At 33.2% G+C, this 20,630-nt stretch overlaps 1 protein-coding gene across 1 annotated transcript in view; it reads right to left on the bottom strand.

Annotated features, from left to right (window-relative positions):
- The window catches only part of LOC106469780 (glutamate receptor ionotropic, NMDA 3A-like), a 53,899-nt gene extending 42,234 nt beyond the window's left edge, over positions 1 to 11,665 (bottom strand). The window contains exon 1 of the mRNA XM_022398340.1: positions 11,062 to 11,665. Within this exon, the coding sequence (XP_022254048.1) occupies positions 11,062 to 11,657 (596 nt within the window). The 5' untranslated portion in view covers positions 11,658 to 11,665. The remainder of the gene's footprint in view (positions 1 to 11,061) is intronic.
- Between the last annotated feature and the right edge of the window lie 8,965 nt (positions 11,666 to 20,630).

Here is a 20,630-nt window from a genome sequence, read left to right as displayed (position 1 = left end):
AGGGACGGCTAGCGCAGATAGCCCTCGTGTAGCTTTGCGCGAAATTCAAAAACAAAACAAACAATCAACCCCACATTGCAACCTCATTGCCAAGTGTTAAGTTGAATGTCCGCACGAGCATATTCTATTGGATTAAAGTTCCCAAGAAATCAAATAGAAAAATATACTGTAATAACCACCATGTGAGTATAATACGATACTTTTCTTGAAGTACTTTAAAAAGCAGCGGCACTGGAACTGACGCAACATTCTTTTAGTTTGTTTTTCAAAATTACAGTTTTTCTTGTTTAGCTTTCACCAAAAATTTCACCAACTCTCGCAATTTACAGTGCGGACGAATTCGTGTATAGATTTTCTGGCAGCTTTTAAAATTAAACTCAAAAGTAATTAGCCTAGAAATTGATGGTTGTACTTTCTTGCAAATAGTTTTTGCAAAAATCGATTTTTTCAATATTTCTTAATACCCATAACTACTTTTCTCTTTTAAGGGTATATTACCAAACCTAAGAAAAAACAAACAAACTTCTAATTATTCTAAGGAGGATTTTGAAAAACTTCTTTTATTAAAAAAAAAGCGATGGTTTTCCGGATAGCAATCACATTTAACAACAAACTCTCGTCAGTATAGAGCGTAAAATGTCGATAGCTAAACAGTAAGAAATCTTGTTTTCTTCGTTTCCTACAAAGTATCCTATCTTACGTTTACAAATTTCGCCAATAGTATCACAAAGGAAGTAATTTCCATATTCCTGAGGCTCAATCCCCGCGATGTAAATACACATTTAGCAACTTGTTTGATCATGCAGATTCGCGGCATTCTCTGGAGGGCGAGAGATCATCAAGATAAAGATTGGAGCTGTTTTTAGAATTTTCAAATTTCATGAATGCGAATTAAGTTAGAGGCCAGGCAAATTTATATGTTTCAAGTTAAAAAAAAAATTGGTGCTGGTTTGTCTGGGCTCATTTTTCTCCCGGTTCATTGTTATGCAACTGATTGAAAAACAACAAACAACAAAAAAGAATAGTTGAAAATTATTAACCGCATGATCGATCAGTCAAGGGATATTTAAAAGTAAAAACTGCTTAGAACTATTAGTGTGCTTCGAGAAAAAAAAAGCAGCAAACGTGTTTATGAAATACAACATAATTTGTTTTTAATGACGGTTGAAGTTAATGTTTGACTAACTATCGGCATAAATTCATATATTATATCTGTGAACAATTACACAAGCATTACACATATAATAAAAGAGAAAAAATTACTTATCAGCTCAGTTTTGCTTCAAAAGACAAACGCAATTTTTAACGGCGGCATAGTGGCTCATAGAACGGTTCTGAGTTTTTCAAGTATAAGCATTTAGCTCATAGCTCCGTCATCTCTTGACCTATTTGAGATCTAATTATAGTTTTCGACTCAGGTGGTCAAACCCTCCGTCACCTCTTGACCAATTTGAGATTTGATTATAGTTTTCGACTCAGGAGGTCAAACCCTCCGTCACCTCTTGACCAAATTGAGATTTGATTATAGTTTTCGACTCAGGAGGTCAAACCCTTTCGATTGATGTATTTGACCACGCTCAAGGTCTCATAAATTAATGCACTCTAATCCTGCCTAAAGGAATTTCAATTTGAGGGTAGTCGGGTAGAGATCCTGATGAGTAATAAAATCGAATCGGGGATATGCGCGCCTCAAGCTTGATATTGCTGGCGCACAAAAATATAGCTAATAAAAAGAAAAAAAAAGGTCTCGTATATTAATTTACTCTAACCCTACCTAAAAGAATTTCAAATGCCGCGGCTATTGAGGATTCCCTCTTGTTTTCAGTTTAAATTGTTCCGATGATTCATATTGTTTTTAGGAATGTCCTGATAGTTTGTTTGACTCAGCTGTGATATGGAACGTTAATTTAGACAATCTAATATTCTGTTATAAGCTGTTGACTTTTTGACAAAAACTGAGTGAGAAAACATATTAAAACTTTACCTGCAGCAGGATCGTCTCGGTTTATTACCTATACATGTTCAATAATCTTGAAAGAAAAGAGAATTAACGTTGAAATACTAGAGTGACGTGGAACGATAGAACTTTAGTAGACTTTGTTTTAATATTCAAAGTTAGTTATCAACTACAATCAGAAGAAATACCTAAAAAATAAGTTCTATATTTAGAATATGGGTTGAAAGGGCTTTCTGTACTTTAAACGCTGATCCATGGATAATCTTCAGAGAAAACATAATGCAGTTGCATGTTTAATTCAGGTTTCCGTTTCGGTTTTAATTATTTTTAGACAATAATTGTTGTTTTTCTTGCTTGATTTTCTTATGGTCTTCTGAATCATTATTGCTGTGGTTTTCTTACTAAGCTCTACGATTCATTGATGTCCTTGGTGTATTTAAAATACGGTCTGATTAAATACTATCCTTAGTCCATTTAAAGGACTTTCTAAATCATTGCCAATATTCCATGTTCACTTACCATACTTAATGAATCATTATTGCTATGGTTTTCTTACTAAGCTCTACGATTCATTGATGTCCTTCGTGTATTTAAAATACGGTCTGATTAATTACTATCATTAGTCCATTTAAAGGACTTTCTAAATCATTGCCAATATTCCATGTTCACTTACCATACTTAATGAATCATTACTGCTATAGTTTTCTTACTAAGCTCTAGGATTCATTGATGTCCTTAGTGTATTTACCGGACTTTCTAAATCATTGCCAATATTCCATGTTTATTTACCATACTTAATGAATCATTACTGCGCTTGGTCCCCTTACTTTATTTTATGATCCGTTATTGCTTTAAGTCCGTTTACTGGACTTTTATTCATCATTATATTCATTAAAATAAATATTCTCTTTGTTTTAATACACATGTCTTCTACTTACCATTTTTACACTGAAGTGAGTTTAATGTTTTTTAATTAATTGCCAATTAAATACATTTTCTCTGAGATCACCGAACGTGTCTAATTACTTTAATGTTACAACAGATTTGCTCTGAATAGCATTTTTGTTCATAAAGCGATATAATTACCCACGTCGAAAGTTAAATAGAATTAGATAATTCTAAGAAAATAATTCGAAACAAATGCAGTGGAAACGAAACCTGCGTGAGATGCAACTCACGGAAAATTATCAAAAAAGCATCGTTCTAATAGTGTGATATTTTAATAGCAAAAATAATTCTGGGTCAGAATTTCCTTTTATATCCAACGATACAGAGGTTGGAGAAACATTAAGTTGTAACAAGAAGAGAAACCGCTGGAAATAAAGTGTACATTAAATAATATAACAAACACAAACGACAATAAACGCCCGAACTGAAGAATGTTTGAACAAAATGAGTTTTGAAATATAACTAATTTTGAATGTTAGCAAGTTATTTGTTTCTCAGGTTTTTTTATATCGGTCAGTATTATTGAACATCAAGTTGTATGTGTGTGTATGATACAGTTATCTACTTTTAATATAGTTTTGCCTGATGTTAGTTTTGAATTATTAATTTGCGGCTTTTTTAAGAAATGTTGTCGTGACTTCTATATATATTTAAAGAAGTTAATAGAAATTGGCGCCATCTACTTAAAATACTTTTAAAATATTGCAGATATAGTTATGGGTTGTTACCATGCTTACTTTATTATAAATAGTCAGTTGGGATATATTTAGCACACAGAACATTTTTAAGAGCATCCAACATTAAAGCCCCCCCCCCCAGTGGTACAGCGGTATGTCAGTGGACTTGCAACACTAGAAACCGGGTTTCGATACCCGCGGTGGGCAGAGCACAGAGAACCCATTGTGTAGCTTTGTACTTTACTTTAAACATACAAACAATCCAACATTATAAAGTTTACTGCAATTGACGACCACTAATGTTTCGTTTACTGATACACTCTATTGTGCCTTTTATGTTGTCTCAAGAAAAATCGTAAAGGTTTGAACTGTGTAGAAATGTTAAACTTACTTTGAAAAAAAAAGTGTATAAGAAAGTTTTTCAAATTAATTATTTATTGACAAATATCATGATGATACTGATTAGTCAAGACAACGAATATTGTAATAAAATATGCCAAAACAAACCTCTTACTACAGAAATTTAACCAAAAAAATTGTTGAAAAGTACTGTACTAATTTCTGGTTGTGAATACGTTTGAATTGAAATCTGTAAAATGTCAATTCGATCATAATCACTTCTGTAACTAAAAAGTATGCTTTATAGTAGGTGTTTACTCTAGGATATGTTTACATTGGTAAATCAACTGATCGAATCTGTGTGAGATTTTATTTGACAGATTCTATATAGTTGTATGGACATCAGTTTAGTAAAACATTTTTCTGTAACCACGTAACGAAAAATAATTTTGAAGCAGAGTTATTGAACAGTTAAACAGAGAGTTCGGAATTTGAAAGTATGCTTTTTACCTACTATACAATTAAGTACTAAATGAAAGGATATTTTTTATCTATTACTTTATTAAGTACTAAGTCAAAGTATATTTTTTATCTATTACTTTATTAAGTACTAAGTCAAAGTATATTTTTATCTATTACTTTATTAAGTACTAAGTCAAAGTATATTTTTATCTATTACTTTATTAAGTACTAAGTCAAAGTATGTTTTATCTATTACTTTATTAAGTACTAAGTCAAAGTATATTTTTATCTATTACTTTATTAAGTACTAAGTCAAAGTATGTTTTATCTATTACTTTATTAAGTACTAAGTCAAAGTATATTTTTATCTATTACTTTATTAAGTATTAAATGGAGGTATGTTTTATCTGATACATAATTAAGTATTAAGTGAAGGTATGTTTTATCTGATACATAATTAAGTATTAAATGAAGGTATGTTTTATCTGATACATAATTAAATATTAAATGAAGGTATGTTTTTATCTGATACATATTTAAGTATTAAGTGAAGGTATGTTTTACCTTCTACATAATTAAGTATTAAATGAAGGTATGGTTTTATGTGATACATAATTAAATATTAAATGAAGGAGTGTTTTTATCTGATACATATTTAAGTATTAAGCGAAGGTATGTTTTACCTTCTACATAATTAAGTATTAAATGAAGGTATGTTTTTATCTGATACATAATTAAATATTAAATGAAGGTATGTTTTTATCTGATACATATTTAAGTATTAAGTGAAGGTGTGTTTTACCCTCTACATAATTAAGTATTAAATGAAGGTATGTTTTTATCTGATACATAATTAAATTCTAAACATTCAGTCATATGGAAGCTAGTAACGTAAAACAAGTAATTTTGAAGTCCTTAAGTAGGGTGCGTCTATCTCTTTCGTCACGACAATAATGCTACGATGTTTTAATGTATAATGGTGATACTAGTACACCTATAGTTTTGTCACGAGAATAATTCTTCCATGTTTGTTGCTATACCACGTTTTATAAATAAAATATATGTTGACAGGGTGTGTAACTATAATTATGTTAATGAAACGCTATTACTGTATTTCCATAAGAAATTACATTTTTAAGTTCAGTAACAAAGGCTTGCAAACAATGGAGTAAGCCTGAGGATTGTATAACTACAGAATTAAAATTAAAATACCCCCTCCCCTCTTGTTTGTTTACGAGGAATGTGGCTTAACAATTTGTGAAAGGAGAGTCTCTATAGCAGCCATTATGATAGCATATAATATGTGGTTCGTTAACTGTAGTACTGACACTATTTTGTGCGAGATTTCTTTTACAAACAGGCGTTTTACTCCAATTAGACATTATAAGTTTGCTCAGAAATAAATGACTAGATACTACAAACCCTACTGAGAGAAATGTAAAGGTCAAAGAATGGTGAGTGGAAATAATCGTAAAGTACACACTTTTTAATACTTCCCGGTGGTACGAAGAATCTATTGGAAAGTTCTCGTATTACAGCCTGACAATTTGTTTGATACAGTAAATTAAATACTTTCTGATATTTGGATTTATATTCTGAAATCAATCACATTAGCTATCGAGTAAATAGCAGAAAGTACACGAAAATTACAAATTAATGGCTGAATGAAACTGTAATTTCAAAATCTCTCTTACTTATTTCTTTGTGTAATAAAATGTTATCATTACTTTGAGACTTTTAAGGAAGATACTACACAAAGTTGTTGTAATATTGCAACTGATTCAACAATCCTGGGGCCTGATGGTTAGGTCACTTGACTCGCAATCTGCAGGTCACGGATTCGAATCTTTTCACCAAACATGCTCGCTCTTTCAGCCATAGGGTCGTAATAAGGAGATGGCTTATTTCATTATTCGTTGGTAAAGAGAGCTGTCGTTGACTAGCTGCTTTCCCTTTAATATATCACTTCAAAATTAGGGACGGCTAGCGTCGATAGACCTTGAGTAGCTTTTCACGAAATTCAACAAATAAACAATAAGCATGAAAAATATTCCAGTATAAATTTTCATCTGTCGGTATTCGAACAATCTTCGTATTTTATTTATTTCATCACTATTAAACGTATAAAATCACTTTCAAGTTCTGAAACTTTTTCTTATTGTTTTGAAGGTTCTCGAGTATAATATAAATTTCAATGTATGATAACACGCATAAGACTCTGTAAAGTGCTTAGGAATAGGAATTTTCAAAATGAACGACACATTATACATATACTTGTGGGCTAAATGGCTAGATCAGATACTTCTGGGCTCAGGCACACTATCCCTAATTTTGAACTATTGACCTGCAGCGGAAGGTCAACCAGCCAGAAGAGCACCGTCCAGCTATTTGAATGGAACCACTTTCATAACGTGCCCACAGCCGAGAAGGTGGATCGTGTTCAGCATTATTACGTCTCGAACCTCAGACCGTATGATCCGTAACCCGACACGCTAACCATTAGGTCATGCACGGATCGAGGGTGTGGTAAGGAAATGTTTTATGATGTAGCTCAGGAAATTTTGAAAGTCTGCAAACGTACAGACTAACAGAATATGCAATTTGTCACACTTTATATACGGTGTGATTTATGTTTATCTGTTACTTCTATTTTTATGCACAAAACATGTTTCTACATGATTTATGACTGTTTTTTGAATACAAATAAAACATGTATATTTAAAAACTATCTGCACCGACTCTCGCACTTTATGGACTTGTACAATTTGGGTGCTTGGGTTTGTATTTTTTTTTTATTGAATTGGACATCGAGCTTCCATGATAACTTAACTTATACATTGTCTGGTCACTTTATCTGGACTCACAACTAATATCGGATTCGAACATCCTTCTCCTTGAATGTAGATCATTTGTTGAGGAGCATGGTCTGCAAGACATTCACAGATGTTGGTAGAAGATTACAATGGCCAATGTGATGTTCAACCAAACATGCTCAATCAGACTGAGATCTAGGGACTGTGCTGGTCAAGAGCGAGGAAGTCACCATTTCACGGACATAATGTTGTTGACATTGTTTATTTTGTTGTTATTTATTTGCGCAAATCTACATAATGGGTTATCAGTGTTCCGTCCACTGAGAGGAATCAAACCCTGGATTTTAGCATTATAAATCCGGAAATTTACCACTGTCTTACCAATGAACTACGGACATAAAGCATACGGTCTACAACCTCATTATCGGCTTGGAAGAACACTTGTCCATTGCAGTATTGTGGGGTTGAACTTCATCGGTAACAATCCTTAACTACATTCTGGATGTTATTTGCCCATTTATTAAAAGCATAGATCAGCCCAAGCCCTACCATGAAAACGTTTCTTCCACCACTTTATTATCTCTAGTCGGTTACTATGTCGTATAAAAACAAACATGCATTTTTCTCTATATTTTTAGTTTAATTTCAGTTCAGAAAATGTGGAACACAACTCAGACCATACGCTTCTAGTCAATTTAGCCATAGTTTGCACTCTAAGTATCATCGCAATTTTACTTTCTCAGTTCACGTTTGAGATAAGCTGTATTTAGAATAATTTGTCGGCTGCCATATAATAGAGATGCCCCAGTTGTGATTATTAGAGAAGAAAGTGTTCAATTAAAACAGGTTCTGACTTTATACGTTTGTTACAGGTTCTGACTTTATACGTTTGTTACAGGTTCTGACTTTATACGTTTGTTACAGGTTCTGACTTTATACGTTTGTTACAGGTTCATCAGAACCTGTTACAAACGTATAAAGTCAGAACCTGTAACAAACGTATAAAGTCATTTATACGTTTGTTACAGGTTCTGACTTTATACGTTTGTTACAGGTTCTGACTTTATACGTTTGTTACAGGTTCTGACTTTATACGTTTGTTACAGGTTCTGACTTTATACGTTTGTTACAGGTTCTGACTTTATACGTTTGTTTAATCATCTTTTTTTGTATTTCTCCTCCTCTCTTTTTCTTTTCTGGACGTTCTTTTACGCAGACATGGTCATCGTCTCACAACCAGCCCATACCGATAGCTATCTAGATTTCAAATCTAACCAGTTATAATCTGTTAAAGGAAACATTATAAATTATCTGTTTGATCGGGGCTCTAAGATTTGTAACAGCAACCAATACCCGACGGAGAAAAAACGTTTGTACAAACTCCTCTAATCAGATGGTTACTCCATCAGTTTCATCCGATCACAGAAGAGAAAAGAAAACCAATCACTTCGAAATCTACACATTCAGTCCCAGAAAACTGCAGTTTTGCCTTTATACCAAAAAGTTATAAATTCAAAACAATTTTTGAAAACTTTAACTTCAAAGTGTATTTTATATTCGACAAGACATTAAGAAGTGGTCTTACAAAAATAAAAAAACCTGCAAGTAAAGATGAACTGATCAAACCTATCTACAAAATACCTTGTTTTTTTTGTGTGAAAAAGCCTACATATAGGAGAAACAGGTAGAACTACTAAACAACTAGCCAGAGAACATCAAGATACCACCAGGCGTCTTTATCTGGAAAAAATCCACCTTAACTGACCACAGTTGTATCATAGATCACATTATCAAATAGAACCAACTCCAAATACTAGACGCTGAGAAACACTGTAAACAAGAGAACTCAAAGAAGCTTTATACATAAGACTCATCAACGAGCTTTGAACCATGATCAAAGCTTAGATTTTAACAAAATGTGGATCCCCTTCTTGTTACAAAACCATAAAATCTATGTCCATACAGAGTGAAGGATTTTTTTGTATTAGCGCAAAGCTACACAATGGGCTATTTGGGGTCCACCGAGAAGAATCAGATCCTCGATTTTGCAATGTAAGTAGGCAAACTTATAGCTGACCCATCGGGCGACCCACATAGCTTAAAATCCCGGTCAATTATGATGATGTCACAACACAAGTCAAACAACCTGAATAATTTGAACTGATTAACATCTGCGCTAGCAACTCTAAACATCATTCAAAACTTCCTAGACAAATTCAGTTCCTCAACAACGCTCTCTATTTTTATCTCTATTACCAGTAATTGACGGTCACAGTTTTTCCTAGAGGCAGAATATTCTAACTGGGGTCTCCACTGTTAATAGAACCTGGTGACATTGGTCTGAGAACAGCCGGACAGAAAAACAGTATTTAATAACGACGCTCCCCCTAGAGGACCAACCTTTAATAATACTCTTTTTAAAAATCGGAAAGGCTCCCGATCTTATCACTTGTCTTGCATAGCAACCATGATACTTACATCTCTGCTGTTAAGGAAATCATACAATCACCTGATACATCACATGATCAGATTTCTGTGTGTATGCACCTAAATGGAGTGTTATAATATGTCTATATAGGAGGGGATGGTCTTGATAGAATGACAGATCTGTCTAGTTAACTTCGAACATAAACATAGATTCTCATATGCTACATCGAGAAAATAGACTAATATTTTTGGAAAACTTAATTTAAAAGTTCATAGAAAAATTATATTTCTGCAAAAACGTTTAAATTGCTTTCAAATCTACAAAATGACGGCTTGAGCTACTTATCTTATCAAGTTGCAATATCTTAGTAATTGTTAGTTTGTATTGGTCTACCGGCAAGTCTAAACAGGTTATACCTCTCGCAATTTGTATAATATACAAGCAAAAATACCCGTCCTCAGTGACGGGAAAAGTTTAAGTTAATCTATAAGTTGAAATTATTTCACGGACTTTAAAAAGGTTAATTGTGTTGTACTCTTGGTTTTACTCAGAGCCAAAGATCTGAGCTACATATACTGCCCACCACGAAAAGTAATTGTTGAGTATTTCAGTCATGCTTGTTAAGAGCCGATGTAAAATAACATACAGTAAATCTACATTTGTATTCTTTAAGTTACGTCACATTTTAAAATGTGAATGATAGTGTGATTAATTCTTAACAAGTTAGTGTAGAATATCCTGCTTGTGAAATAAAATTTGGCATCATTATTATTCATGCATGTTCTCCCATCATTTCTAAAGTGAATGCTGAGCTTTGCTTGTGTGCGCAGCTTTTCAAACTGGAGACAGACGGACACTCGGACAGACACCACGTTTCGTAATATATATATATAAGAATAACAATAGAACGCTCAAATTGTGTAAATATAATCCAGTTCGATAAATGTTACCATGTGACAGAATAATATTTAACAAATAACCTTCTTCCTATATTATTTACTCTCAAAGAAACATTATACTAGTGTTAAAAGCTTAGAGTGGAAAGTTTGTAGAATAACTCGTATGGTTTCCTCTTGGCTGTTATTCTGTATCATAAAAATAGAGGCCTCCAACCAAAATGCCAGTAATGGCTCATTAATGTGAATCATTACCATCACAGTGTGATTATTTATAATGAAAAATAAGGTTTAGAATAATATCTTGCACGATAAGTGTTGGAACGGACGATTTATAATAATTTAAATAAATTGAATATAAACTTGATTCACTCACAACCCCATGTTGAACGATATCGTGATCGAACAAGCACGATGAAAAACCTGACTTTAGAGTTAGAACTAATTCAGTAATGAAATCAGTCGTTATGGTCATTTTTCTTTTCTAACACTACAAAACTTTAATGCAGTTGGAAGTTTGCACCAGCCAATATAAGCTTACCTGTATAGTAAGTGAGACAATCTTTGACGTTGTCTTGTTGGAGGATTAAAACAGCTTAGAGTGGAAGAGATTTCTCTAAATGTTTCCACTAGAATGTTCTGTTCAATATGATGAACCGCTTTGGTCAGAATTCTGACGGCTGCTCTGACTCTGTGTCGGTTGACAGTAAAAGATCGAAGACGAATAGCTAGTAGACCTGGTGGGAAGCTGTTAACTGGACCCTCTGTTATGTGGACAGACTGCTCTAATACAATCCACATCCACTCGCCACTCAACAAATTCAACTCGCCAGCAATTTCAAAGACTTTTTCGGCTAATTCTTTATCACAGTGTAGCAGAATCACACGACTAAAGCTTTTGACAACATCACTAAGTCTGTTTAAAATTTCATCTTTGCTTAATTTGTTTTGAAGGCGGATAACAAACAAAGGGCGCCACAATGGGCGCTTCATGAGGTTACCTAGACGACGGACTAAAGAAGAACTTGTTTCACTGTCATCAGCAACTAAAACCACGTCATACCACTTACTAGAGTTTAATAGTTGGAAGACACCATCTGTTAGGTCTGTGACCACAGGATCTAGGCTCAGGTACATGGGGTTAACATCCTGAAATAATAGAAAAAGTAAATGTAGAACACTTGAAATAACAGATATTACAAAGGTTCTTTAAAAAGCGTCGATCTTGGATAGTTGGTAATTTAACGTTTTTACTCTAGATTTTATAAAATAGTGTTTAAAGTACAAGTGATGTACAACTGACCCTTGAGATTACGAGGTTGTTTATGGTTCTGTCTCAAAGTAATATATTGTCATTTTTCGTTTCCTTGTAAGTCATAGTCATACTGATGATTAAGCCTTTGTTTTAGAATTTTTGCGTAAAGTTACACAACGACTATCTACGTATAGCAACCCCTAATACTGAGCTGATAGATTATAGAGAAAGCAACTAGTCAACAGCACCCTCCACTAACCCTTGGGCTACTCTTGTTTGGTCAAGTAGTGTGATTTGACAAGGTGCCACAAAAAAGGTTTGTAAAATAAAATATCTCTTTAGATATTGTGGATAAGTTAGCTAGTTGAATAGAAAAGTGGATGGATGGAAGAAAGCAGAGAGTTGTTATAAATGGAATTCCATCAAACTGGATTAATGTCACAAGTTGGGTACCTCATGACTCAGTCTTGGGACTTTGGCTCTTCTTGATTTACATCAATGACATAGATGAAGGAATGGTCAATAAATTACATCAAGTTGCTTATTATATCAAGGTCTTGGGTGTTGATGGCTGTGAGGAGGATGCTGCCTTTTACAAAAGGATTTAGGTCATTTAGTGAGTTGGGCAAATATATGGCAGATTGATTTTAATTATAATAAATGTAAGATAGACATGCGGGTTATCATAATTTGAATTAAAGGTATAATTCGGATGACAATAACCTTAACAGTGTTATGAAAGAATGGGATCTTTGTGTAATGGTTGATCAGTCTCTTAAAGCATCCAGGCAGTGTGCTGTTACTAGTGGTAGGGCAAATATAATTTTAGGTTGTATCCACAGAAATACTGAATACATGCCTAAAGAGGTTATAATTTCTCTGTATAGGCCACCGGTTAGGCCACATTTGGAGTATTGTGTTTAGTCTTGGGGTCCTTGCCTCAGGAAGGACATTGAATTGTTGGAAAGGATTCTGTGGAGGGCTACTAGAATGGTGCACCCGCCAGTGGCACCACGGTATGTTTGCGGATTTACAACGCTATAAATCGGGTTTTTATACTCGTGGTGGGTAGAGCACAGATAGCCCGTTGTGTAGCATTGTGGTTAACTTCAAATAAACAACAGAATGGGATGGAGGAGTTGTCCTACAAGAAAAGGTTAAGATTTCTGAAATTGTTTTCTCTTGAAAGAAGAACAGTTAGAGGGGATCTGATTGAGGCATTTAAAATTCTTAAGGGAATTAATAGTACTGATGAAACATCTTGTTGTCCCTAAACATTATGTTATGTACACACGACTTCGAAATGTTGCGGGAACTGGATGCGAACAACGATCCATACTAATAACACAGGCCTGCGAATTTATAAAACTTACTAACGGATTTTTCATAGTTCAGCTACGCAGGTTTTAAAATAATATTCATGTTTTTCTATTACGTGAGTATTTTTTACTAATCGGGAAGAAATAACTCTTACTTAGATCAAAGTATTATTTCATTTACCACAATGGGCATTTTTTATTATTATGTTTGTTAACAAAAATACAAACAAACTGAAGGAACGGGAAGAACATCGATGTCAAACGAATATATAGCCTCATTCATCCTGATTTCTTTTTATGAAATCTACGTCTTTTAGTCTCAAAACTACGTGTTGTGGTCTTTCTTTTATATTGCACTATGACGTTTTGTGAAAAATCTGTACGTGATAGAGACAAAATGGATATTATTTTCATATTCAGCGTACAGGAGTTGCTGTAGAACATGTAAACATTTCAAGACAATAAAACTATCGCAGGCCTGTGTAATTTAATGACTGAAGAGACATGTTTGGTACAACGCTGAATGGAGATATACAAGTTGATTATATATATATATAACACGGGTGTAAACGACAATACAGTGGTAGAACGGACGTGTAATGCTGAGGAAAATGAGTTCTAGTGAGACATGAGCCTAAATTATTGCTCAATATGTGTATGACAAAGCTGACCTTCCAGCTTCACCTGTTAAATCACGAACAGTGAAATAACTAATGCTCTTTACCAAAATATACTGATTAGTTACTATTACAGGTACTCGTTAAATACTGCATTCGTTTAGCCAACTTCAAATAATATTCTATTCCGTATATTCATGCTATTAACTTTAACTGTATCCTGTGTGTACTTGTTTCGAAGTTTCAATTATACTTGGCACCCAACTGGTAAAACAATATATTCTAGATTTTATAAATAAGAATATATTTAATTAGTTAGATTTGTTACAGGGCTGATTTTTAGTTCGGAAAAATGAATAATAATTGGGTACATAATTATGGGAAATACAATTATGTGTGTGTTTCCATGTGCATCTTAATACATGATTAGAGAAAGAAAAAGAAACAGGTTTTTGGTTTGGATTATTTGGTTTCAATTCGTGTTATTGGTTAGTAGAGAAAGATGTTATAATACTGAAGTAGTGTAGAGCCAGTAACTTTTGTTTACTACATAATAACACACAGTTAACTTGTATCTGTTGACATAAACATTGGGTCTATCATAAAATATAAAAATTTAAAACCGCAGTATCGTAAATAATTTCCCCAAAATACTCCCATTATTTAAGTTATACAAACAAAGATTTAAGGCAAAGTAAATTTAATTTCACATTGAAATTTTAGTATACGAGATTATCATCAGACGGCGTGAATTAGTGATTAGACTACTTAACTGTTTTATGGACAGCGTTGACAGAAACAAATAGTTTGAGAGTTTTGATGTTCTGAATTGTATCGACCAAAGACACCTCATATACTACATTAGTTAATAACTTATGACTACAGGACCTTTCTGCGGTTTAAAGTCAAACTTTTTGTATTTTGATACCCTTATAGTAAGTTTGGTCTTAAAACGTTCCAGTTTGTGTAGAAAAACTTATTCACTTATTTACCAACTCTATCGTATGAGATGTGTTATAGTTCATTTTCTATACATATATGTGAAAGTCTGTATATACTACACTAAATAGTTTACTTTTCTAGCCACCAGTGGCACAGCGGTATGTCTGCTGACTTCCAACACTAGAAACCGGGTTTCGATATTCGTGGTGGGCACAGCACAGATAGCCCATTGTATAGCTTTGTACTTAACTACAAACACACACACACACAACCATCTTACTTTCTATGTACCACTGTTTCAAGCTCGTGAAAACTAGTAAATAATATTTAGTTTTCATACAAGGCTTAATTCTAATCTTATATGAAAGAATACAAATGAAAACTTGTAGTTCATACCTGTAAACTTCAAATGCGATATACTACATTTAATTTTTATCTCAATAATATGTGCATACAATGTTAATGATCATTATGTTTATATGTTTTCAAAAACATTTTCTATAGAGTCCATCGATCGTAAAATTCAAGTTTAGATTATTTGTGTGAAAACAGACTTAAAATACGGTTTGTTTAGAAATTCGAACACTTTACTTTTCAAACGATAATATAAAATCAAATCGTTCACTGTTATATCAGAGTTGTTATGTTAAGTTTATTGGTATAAAAACTTAGTTTTATTACGATAATTTATATCATTAGTTATTTTAAGATTGATTTATATATTGTTACTAGTTTTTGACACCGTATATAACTCACATGATCAGTGATGTTGCGTCCATTTAACAACAAAGACTAACAACACAAGCTAACGTAAGAATTAGTATTTTCCACACCTTGTATACATATGGACTAAACAGCCAGGTCTAAATTTCCTATAATTCAGGTATAAGCGTCCTTAATTTTGAGCCTCTGATCAGAGGGGTCCCCTGGTGGGATAGCGGTAAGTCTTCTGATTTACAACGCTAAAATCAGAGGTTCGACTTCCCCTATGTGGACACAGCAGATTGCCCGATGTGGTTTTGATATAACAAAACATGCGCACGCACACTGATCAGAGGGAAGATGGCCAGTCAGCAACTCCAGCTTGTCCAGCTTTGTGTACTCAATAAAGGGACTGACTGCTACTTTTATAACGTGCCCACAGCTGAAAGTGCGAAGCGTGTTCAGGTGCATCACATCTTGAACCCAAATCCCTTTGATCCGCAGTCAGACATGTTAACCACTAGGCTACCCCCGGCACACATGCGAAGGTAATTTATGGTTGATATTAGCTTAGTTCTAACATCTGATTTTTTATTAGTTATCTGGCTTACTTAGCTATTTCTAGCATCTGATTTTTTATTAGTTATCTGGCTTACTTAGTTATTTTTAACATCTGATTTTTGGATTAGTTATCTGGCTTACTTAGCTATTTCTAACATCTGATTTTTGATTAGTTATCTGGCTTACTTAGCTATTTCTAACATTTGATTAGTTATGTAGATTACTTAGTTATTTCTAACATCTGATTTTTGGATTAGTTATCTGGCTTACTTAGCTATTTCTAACATCTGATTTTTGATTACTTATCTGGCTTACTTAGCTATTTCTAACTCCAGCACTAAAGATCTTATACATATATAAATTTGCACTTGCTAAACATGCACATTTTTATAGTAATTGCTAAATAAAAAATATTTTTCCCTGCTAAGAGTAAGTACTCTTTGTATATAGTACCGTACAAGATATAAACATTAATTCTTAATTACCTTAATAATGAACAAAATAATTCAAAGTTAAAAAACAAATGAGTTTCTTGACCTTTCACCTTACAAGCTGCTTGGATTTTACGTTTCTGCAAATCAATACTTGCACTAAAACGTTTATAAAGGTTAATTTATTCTTGCATAGCCATGACCAATATGGATTAACATTCTCCAACCACCACAAAAACAAATGGTTTTCATCTATGTGGTCCATTTGATTTTCACGATCAATCATCCTGTTTTAATATCAAAATAGATAGGTTCATTCATTATTAACTTATATATATTAACAAAATTAATCAAGTGATATTTATAGCCTTGATTACAAAATCAAACGTTATATTAAGCGATACAAACATTTATGAGAGATGCTTAAATGTCATGGAAATAATTCGTCAACTAATAAATATATTAGCTCATATCGTACGGTAACGCCCAAAACTCGAAATGGATGTGCTAACTTCTTACACTGTTATTACAACTCATGCGTGTGAAACTACAAGAAACGTCGTAATAGCAGATATTGATATACAGATACAATTTACATATGTAATCGCATTTATAAACATGTTACAAAAGTGGAGCTATAGCACTTATTTCCTTTTCATGCAATCAGTTAATGGTGGGTAAATCTGAACAGTTGAAGTCGCAAGCCTTGAAGAAACATTTACAGAAACTATTTTCTTGAAGAATTATTCAGAACGTTGTTCTAATATGCTCATTAAACACACAGCGTGTTAAAATGAGATGACTAGCTATGGCTAAGTGAAATGAACTATTTTTCTTAAAAATGTTTTAAGATTTCGAAAATTTAGCTGTGTGAATATTAACTTGAAGTATTACTTCTTATGCAAGAGTAATTCCCTCAGTAATTACCATACGAGTATTATTATACCTGTCATATGAAAGCAGTTTCTCTGGAAACCATACAAGTCAATGAGAGAGTTATAATAAATTTATTACAGCTTTGTTAATGCACTAAGCAAAGTTGGAAGGTATCTGTTTCGATGTTAGTTATAGCAAGCTTGTAGAAGATGTCTTAAAATTTGAATGAACTAGAGAAACGAAAAAAAGAAAACTAACGAACGAGCTCCACACGAAATATCTTTGAAACAATCCACATTCACAAACCCTTTGTTAAACTGATATACTAGAGTTTTTCTACTCATTTGTCGATCTAATAATATGAATAATGGAGTAACTCTGACCGTTCCACCTATTAAACTCGTATTTCTGTGAGTACACATGTCAGTAACATGAAGTTAGTACCAGTTCTACAGACTTCTCCTTAAAAAAAAGTTGTTTGTATAAACACATTTGAAGAAAAAAAGAGACACGGTCTTTGGATCAGCGATATTCAAACTACAGTTTATGCAAACACTATACAAAAGTGAGTAAACAATGTAATAATGACGACCGGATTTAATCGAAGTTAACTAAGATTGACAGAAAAGTCTGGATAAAGAGGTTGTTTTTATAACATATATACTTTTTATACGAAGAACAAACACATACACATGCTTGAAGACAGTGAAGGTTTAGGTACTGTTCTGAATACCTAACATACTTAAACGTTAATTGACGATGGTTTGGGTAACTAAAACGCATTCGAAAAATAAAACCTGCAAACTAACTAACTCTACTTACGAGCTGTTCTAAAATTCAGAAGTTTCTTTTTGATGGCGTTAAAAATATTTATGTTTCAGATCAGGTTGAAGATTCCGGTACTGCAGCAACTGAGTTTGCAAAAATTACTGTTATCTTATCCAGGTACACTGATATTCTACAGGTAACAAAACTTTCCACAATACGGCAGATTCAGGAACTGTTATACAGAAAATATATCGAACATGGACAGCAAGCAAACAAACAAACAACACCTATATTCACAAAGATGTAGTGCATTTTAAGAACTGGCTGGCTTCTAACTGTTTGCACTCAAACTGGCTGCTGGGGTTGCATTTTAAGAACTGGCTGACTTCATTCAAACTGGCTGCTGGGGTTGAAGAGACTTTTCAAATATTTCACGAAAAAATGATAGCAAGAATTCTATTGTATACAATTAGACTTTTTGCTTTACTTGAAAGTGCGGTATCCCATAATTTATGGCTCACCTACGTCATTGGCTATTCCAAATGACGTATTCAATGAAAAGAGCCCAAATTCATATTGGCTTGTACAAATATTTATCACTCACTAAAATGGACTTGTTCCGCCCAAGAGAGTGGCCACAAATCTAGGACCAAACGAATACAAAATCCTATGAGACAGGTAAAAGGATTACTATGTGTTTATGGCCTTTCGAAACTTGGCTGACAAGGTTGTTATAATTACACGCAGAACACCTGTATGAAAATTTAGGAAATTTACCTATATACCTTACTATAAATATATTACAAATTAATCTTGGAAGGGTGGAAATGATCAGTTGTTATTTCAACCGAGAAATTGTGAAATACTTTTACTGCATAATTATAAAAAGCTTAACTGTTCATGTGTCACAGTCCGAAGAGCCAATGTGGGCGACTTCATATTTATGTATATGTTTTAGCTTAAGGTTAGTGTTGCAGAATATAAATATGTCGAGTCTAAAATTACAAAATTCAGAAAATTCTACTTGATATAAAAACACAAAATATCGATGCAAACTGCTGTTTTATTTCTTCTGTTTTTGGAGATATCTTTACACTGAAGTAGATATAACGACAAAGATCTTCACAACTGAATAAGTAGTCTCAAAGAGTTTTGTCTTTTTAGATCAGCCGTTGAAAAGTGAAAAGAAAAGTTCAATAAAAACTATATTTCGACAGTGAATCTCCTTTCTAAAGACTTCCCAATCATAGAAAATTTAAATATACTTTTCAATCAAATTAATTTAGCGTAAACCGATCTTTGGTTCTTTACTTTGAACGAAGAGAAGTCACGAAGAAATGAAATATTAAGTATATGAAACGCGTTTTTCGCTGTATAAAGGCTATATTGTATTCGTACTGAGTAAAATAAGTTATTTTTTTTTGTTCACAGGCGATACTTCTAAACGAAAAAGAACCAAGAATAATATGAAGTTCTAGTCTTATCTTAAACATTTTTCTTTACTTCATGGTTGATACTGAAAACTTTGAGAGTTACGTGAAAGTATACCTAAAGTTAATATTGTTTTCAATTTAAAGAAAAATCGAGTTAGATTTATTATTTCTTCTGATGCAGGTTATAAACGAGATAGTGACAGATAGGAGTGTAGGGTAGTGCTCCTTCGGTTACGATCACATTTCACGGAATAATAGCTAGTTTTGAATTAACTCACCCTAGACTTGTCGTACAAAGTAGCTGATTTAACCGTATAAAGAATATAAAACACGTTCATACAGTGCCTTGGGAAGGGAGTTTTTCTCTCTCTCTCTCGCTACTAAAGAAATAGTTAAATAGACAAGTAATATCGATGTACAAATGATAATGCATTACGAGGTTTCTTTAACGTTTCGTTGTTACAAGTATCTTGAAAACAGCAAGATTTAATCTAGGAGAAGTAGATTAAACACGTGGTTAGAATATATAACAATAATAAATAGTACATGACATACCTTATCAGATTAAACACGTGGTTAGAATATATAACAATAATAAATAGTACATGACATACCTTATCAGATTAAACACGTGGTTAGAATATATAACAATAACAAATAGTACATGACATACCTTATCAGATTAAACACGTGGTTAGAATATATAACAATAACAAATAGTACATGACATACCTTATCAGATTAAACACGTGGTTAGAATATATAACAATAACAAATAGTACATGACATACCTTATCAGATTCCTTCTTTACTTATGAATGGAGTGTAATTCCATGAAACAGATTTAGAATTAACTAACTTAGTTTGATATAGTTTGAAGAAGATTTGTTAACTTATACGCACCAAAGTGATAATTTGTTGTTTTAATTGTTTAATGGGGACTGACTGGCCTATGATTAGCGTACTCGAACTGTAAGTTCGAGGATTCATGGTTCGCGTCCCATTTCTGCAAAAAAAATGCTCGCTCTGCACATTGGAGTCATAAGTGTACTAAAAGAGAGACAGTCAAATCCCACTGTTCGATCAGTGAAGAGTAGCTCAAGAAATGGCGGTGAAATGCTGTTCACTATCTGCCTTCCTTCTAGTCTGTAACAGCAGATAGCACGGATTTTGAACGTTTTCCTATGCATTTCTCTTGTTTTTACA

Source organism: Limulus polyphemus, unplaced genomic scaffold (genome assembly GCF_000517525.1).
Source record: "Limulus polyphemus unplaced genomic scaffold, Limulus_polyphemus-2.1.2 Scaffold3654, whole genome shotgun sequence".
NCBI classification, from domain to species: Eukaryota; Metazoa; Arthropoda; class Merostomata; order Xiphosura; family Limulidae; genus Limulus; species Limulus polyphemus.
Note: the sequence above shows the minus strand (reverse complement) of the source record. Positions and strands in the feature narration are given on the sequence as shown.